The sequence below is a fragment of the Rhea americana genome, unplaced genomic scaffold (assembly GCF_003343005.1).
Source record: "Rhea americana isolate MKP2758 unplaced genomic scaffold, rheAme1 scaffold_111, whole genome shotgun sequence".
NCBI classification, from domain to species: domain Eukaryota; kingdom Metazoa; phylum Chordata; class Aves; order Rheiformes; family Rheidae; genus Rhea; species Rhea americana.
Window position 1 is genome coordinate 3078113 of NW_028185162.1, and position 5983 is coordinate 3084095.

Genomic DNA, 5983 nt, shown 5'->3' on the forward strand with positions numbered 1-5983 from the left:
CCCCTTCCTCATTCGAGGCGCAAAAGTGGCTCCTCTACCCTCACACCTGCCCGTGCTCCCCCCGCGGGCTGCCCCGCGAGAGGGCCCCACGGCGCTCGCACCCGTTACCGGCACGGGGAAGGGGGGAAGGCACCGCGCCACGGCCGCCCYGCAGGCTCGGGCGAGGCCTGAGGGAAGGGGCCCAGCGCGCCCCGCGCCCCAGCTGCGGGCCCAGTCAGCGCCACTCAGCCCGCTGTGGGGAGAAGCGCCGCCGCCCGCCCACGGGGGGACGAGACGCGGGTGGCAAGGCGCCCCCGCCCCCGCCCCCCCCCCCACGCGGGCAGGGGGCGCAGCAGCAACAGCCCCGACCGCAGGCGGCCGCCTGCGCCTTTAAACCCTCCCGCCATGACACCGCCCCCTTCCCCGCCATGACACCGCCCCTCCGCCGCGCGGCCCTTCCGCCCGAGGCTCCGCCCCTTCCGGCTCCGGCTCGCTAAGGCCCGTGAGGCGCCGCGGCAGCGAGCGGCGGCGGTGAGAAGGGCCGGGGGAGGCGCGGGCCGGGCCGGGCCGGGCCGGGCCGGGCCGGGCCGGGCCGGGCCGGGCCCCTGGGGGGAACCTGGGGGAGGAGAGGGCTGCGGAGGCCGGGAGGGCTGCGGAGGCCCCGGACCTGTTTGGTTTCCCTTTCCCGAAGGTGCCGGGCCCCGGCGCTTCGCGGCCGCCGCTTCGCCCCTCCTCTGTCCATTAGCCCTAGCGCGAGGGCACTTCCAGATCCCTCCTTTCGACTGCGAATCTTGCAAGGCTGATAGAGAAAACTGCCTGTTTAGGCAAAACTAGTAGAGTACTATTGTAATTCTTTGTACAGGAAGAGCTAACTCAAAAGTGGTTGCATAAATGTTAGATCAGAGAAATTGAATATTTCATTGCTTTAGGTTTCACTATCTAAACTAGTAGTTGTGGTATGCACACTTTTCAAAGTCAGTTTATAGACTGCTTTACCAATCCCTTTCATTTTGCAGTCTGGTTAACTCTAGTTGCACTAGGAGCTGATGKATAACACCAACTGTTGGAGCATGAGTTCAATTTGTACAGACTTCAACAGCTAAATGTTTGTCTTTTGTACGTAACAAAGTCCTTGTGGTTTAAATGAATCTTGTGGACCATATGGAAAAAGATCTTAAACTATTATTTCCATTGTCATTGCCATGCTGAAGTAACTTTTCCTTGTAATAGCAGTATATTCATATCCCTTCTCATAATACCATTAATGCAAGACTGAAGTAATGCAGTATTTGMAAGTTTGAACTGTTTGTATCCAGCCTTTTTATTCCCCCCCAAAAATATGATTGAATTCTTAGTTTGAAATCAAAATTGTAACTTTGATACTGATTTGTGTGTGTGAAAATAACATATCTGCTTGCTTGTTACCAGGCACTGGATGATCATATCTAAACAATGTCTGTACCACGTGGAGCTGTCCATGCAAAATGGATAGTGGGGAAAGTAATAGGAACCAAAATGCAGAAGACTGCCAAAGTGAGAGTGACAAGGCTTGTGCTAGATCCTTACTTATTAAAGGTAAAAGCTGATTAACAGTATGTTTTAAAAAATAATTTTTGTATCCTATGTGGGAGAAGGTTTAATTTGACTCTYGGAATTTTAAATAGCTCTTTATACTGTAACTCACTGAGGGACTTGTATAATGATTTGGCTGTGGGGGTGACTGTAAAAGATGAAAAGTGTATTATCAGTCACTTCCAATACAGAAAATCTGCTAAATGTTTCTTTGGAGTGCTTTTTAATGAACTCTGATCTGGGTTGGGAAAGAAGGCTTTGTTTCATGCTTAGATTGATAATTTTTAATATTAATTTGGAGTATGGCTTATCTTGGAAATTTGACATTACCTAGACACTTTCCCAGTACATTTTTAGCTGTTTTCCAGTATGCATAATTATGAGYATACTTAGTATTTTAATCTATATTGTAGTGTGCTAGAAGAGCCTTGCACTTATAACTTCTTGTCAATGCATCTAAAGCAGAGAGGTTAAAATTAATGTTTTCYCAATTTTAGATGAGGTGGGTATAGCACAGGTGGGTGAAATAACTTCTCCTTGGAGACCAGAAGGCAAGGGGTAGAGTAAGGTTTTGAGTCCTGGCATAATAGGTCTTGTGAATCCCAGTCCAATGCTTTATCCAGTCAAAGAACCTGTTGATTTTYTCCTTAAAGAAGAGATTCTGAATCCTGTGGTATCAATAAGAATAAATACTGTACCATTACATTAAAAAAAATGAATTGAGCAAGAAAAAWTGAAAAAAATGACAAGCTTTGCAACGCTACCTAGGACTGATAAGCTTTAAGAATGTTAGAATGGGTAAGAATTGATACTTGTTCCTGAAGTATAAACTGTTCAGGAAAGTCGGATTATTCAGCTTGGAAGAGTCAAGGCAGCTATCTTGCTGAAGCAGTATGGAAGTGGAGCATCCTAAGGGGAGRGAGAGAGAAGGCTAAAATGGCAAAACAAGAACTGTAAGCTGAGAAAGCCAATGGAGAGTGGTGATGCTAGAAAAGAGTGTCTGTGTTAAGTGAAGAGCTTATCTTTTCCTGTATCYCCATACTCACTGCCGGCAGCTTTTTGTAGTTTTGCTTTCTCACCTTCTTTTCCACAAACTCTTATTGGCCATAAATACAAGCCAGGARAGGATGGTAATACTGTGCTTTCTTTGAAAAGACAATACTGTGCATGGTTGCGCTTCACAATCCAAACTTGAGCTCATCAGAAAACTAAAGGCAAATAATTATACGAAACTGTAGTTCTCATTAGAGAAAGCTAGTTCATTTTGTATTAAAAATATATTTATCATTGCTTTATTTTGAAACCTAATGCCAAGGTTTACTCTTCCTTCCACAGTTCTTTAACAAGCGAAAAACGTATTTTGCCCATGATCCATTGCAGCAGTGTGTTGTTGGAGACATTGTTCTTCTAAAAGCTTTGCCTGAGCGGAGGAGCAAGCATGTAAAACACGAACTGGCTGAAATTGTTTTCAAGGTTGGAAATGTCATAGATCCAATAACGGGAAAGCCCTGTGCAGGAACCAGGTTCCTTGAAAATCTGTCAGATTCAGAAAATCTGACAGAGGCAGATACTACCTATTTAAGTGAAAAACTCCAGGAACTTAAAGTTCRTTCAACAGACAAATAGAAAACATTTATGTGGGGGACTTTTCAGCTGATCTGTGAGTGGTGTCTGGGGCCCTGTTGTCATATGTAAAATGTTTCAATGATCTTTGGAGTCACAATAAATAGTAAACATAGTTGCTTCCAAAACTGGACGTTATAGATTGAGCACCTCAAGTTTCTAAATGAAAACATGGAGAAAGTGTCAGTTGTTAACACTACTACTTCTTGCATGTAKTTTTGCCTGAGCTCTTAATAGTCTCAGAAGCCAGCTGTTCACTTAGAATGGCTCTTCTGCATTGAGAAATAGAAGAATATAACTATATAATGTTTAAGTTGTGGGGAAGGGGAGGGTCTGAATTTGATTGTTCTCTGTGGCAGACAATCTTTTTTTTTGTCCATAGGGTTATACTTAAAACAATGCTATTAAAACTTTTGAAAGGARGTGTAAAAAATTTAAAGCCAGCTACCTATGTGTGTCCTTACTTCCTCCTAGTCATTTAAACCATATGGCTGTATTTTACAACTTCCAGAATCTCTAAGAAAAACACAATCACTTGCCTTTAAATATTCTCACTTTACTGCTGTTATAAACTTTGGGTAGCTTGGCATAGTTCYCTTTGCAGGAAGAAATCTATATCGAATTTGCTAAGCTGCCCCAGTGAGGGCTGGAAAATTAAGAACTTTCTTTAAGGTTATTAGCTCTCAAACTGCTGGATAAATGTTCTTATTTCAGAAAAAAATGCTTGCTTTGCAGCTGAGTAACTTGCCCAAAGTATTCAGTTTGGGGGGAGATGGAACTTTGAACTGCCAGCAAGAAGTAGAAGGTGATGAGAATATAAAGCTAAAAAAAAATGAAAGTAAATATGCTTATACTTAGTCTCATCAGAAGAACTAGTTAAAGCAACACATGGGGAGATAGACTGGTACTGATTTGCTGAATGCTGTAATGTAAAACAGGAAGGCCATAGAAATTCATGATTAGATACTACTTTATCCTCCTACAGCTCTGGGTATCATGTGTCCTGTCTTCCCAGACATAAACTGAGAGTATGCTACTGTTACAGTAGCCTTTTGTAGCTAACTTTGGTTTTGTATTTAGATCTAAAGGGAATTTGCATCAAAACACAGCMTTTGCAGGGATGGAATACCACCCTCCTGAATGGAAGAGAGTGGGTATATCAAAGCTTTGAGGAATCCTGTGTGAAGAGGTGTGTGCTTGCCTATGTCATTGCTCTTTGCTTAAGATAAGCTGAACAAGGAATTTCTGAACAGAATTCTTCTGCTGATGACTTGAAGTATTTCAGTTTTTTTGAAACTGAACCACTCTACGTGTAAGCTATAAGTTCTTTATCACTGTCCTAGCRTACTGTAAATTATTTTGGTTTCCTTCACATGCCCAATTTTGGCTGTCCCCAAACTGCTGGCAAAGTCAGATTGAACTCAGATAATTTGGACTAGGAAGAATGAGATAAGGAAGCTTCAGTGTTTCTGAACCAAAATATTACCTTTTTGGATGGTAGACTATTTCTTTCTCACAGTCCTCAACTAATATCTACCATATTTCTCAGTGAGATCAATAAGCTGAGGTGTAAGACCTTGATGGAAACTTATCTACTTAATAATGTGAACTTGGTCTTCAGCTTTGAGACATCTTAAGTGTATGACTTCAGGTAACTCTTATCGAACTGCCTTTGAAATGGTTTAAGTTTATGTAAATTGTTTGTTTTGTAACTTTAGCTGGCTGATTAAGGCCCTCATTGAAATGGAAGAAAATCTGGACTCCTGCTGTTCAAGTGAATCCACCATGTGGAATTTCATCCCTAATAAAGATTGAGAGAAATCAGTTCTAGGCTAGAGCACTGCCCTGGGCAGCAGAAAATACAAATTTAAATYGCATCCAGGCAGTCAGTAAAGGAATCTGGACAGTACTTACAAGTGAGTGTCCTGTTAACTAAGGAACACAAAATATAGGAGTTTTYTTCTTGATTAATAACTTGTAGCTACCTCTAATTGTGATCTTAACATGCCTTCAAATCAAAATGTGATTAAATACACATGCAGTAATTTTTTTTAAATGCCAGTCTTAAAAAGGTCTTGAAAGATGCACCACAGATTTTTGTATTTTACTGATGTCAACACTGCATGTGTCCATTCATCTTGCAGTGTGTGCTGATAATGACTGACAGTGGGATTTGCATAATGAAATTTTATAAACCTCATTTAGATGCGCTATGTAGAAACTTAAGGCTTGTTCATAAACTTACTTGCTGTGTTAATTGTTCCTTTAGTAATGTCTTAAAGAGCTTAGTTTAAGAAAGTTTGTGTTATTTGATGATTTGATTATTAGCACACCACCTTGTTTAGCTAAGCTAAGTACTACTCTGGCAGGAACAGGTTAAGAAGGAACAGTTCAACTGYATGTGGGTGAAAATTTGAGGAGTAAGAAACTAGTTTTTGCAYGTGATTCAGAAAACATCACCTGGAATCTTTCTTGGTAAGTGGTTTGCATGGGACATCACCCTTAGTGTATCTTTTTAGCTTGTGAAAACTTTCTGCAAGTTCGGGAGTGAGTTTAAACCGGTAATTTCAGAGGGGTTGGATGCTATAGCTGAAGGATTTCAGAGGTGGCAGTGCCCTTGCATGCCGGCTGGGCAAGAGAAAGCGCCGGCTGCTTTGGGCTCCCGGGAGCGCTGCTCTCTCCCAGCCCGAGTAGTGCTGAAGAATGCTCCAGCCTTCCCGAAGGCGGGAGRGGTGCCTTACGCGTGTTGTGCCGGGGGGTTAGAACCGTGGGGAGCGGCGGAGGGAGGCGGCCCGGCGGCGGCCCGGCC

The 5983-nt window shown here is 43.1% G+C and overlaps 1 protein-coding gene across 1 annotated transcript; it reads left to right on the top strand.

Annotated features, from left to right (window-relative positions):
• The first annotated feature begins 451 nt into the window (after nucleotides 1-451).
• MRPS17 (mitochondrial ribosomal protein S17) lies at nucleotides 452-3302 on the top strand. The gene is made up of 3 exons (XM_085315742.1): nucleotides 452-510; nucleotides 1408-1554; nucleotides 2887-3302. Exons 2-3 carry the CDS (start codon nucleotides 1432-1434, stop codon nucleotides 3175-3177), a joined length of 414 nt encoding a protein of 137 aa, XP_085171868.1. The 5' UTR covers nucleotides 452-510; nucleotides 1408-1431; the 3' UTR covers nucleotides 3178-3302.
• Nucleotides 3303-5983: the final 2681 nt, after the last annotated feature.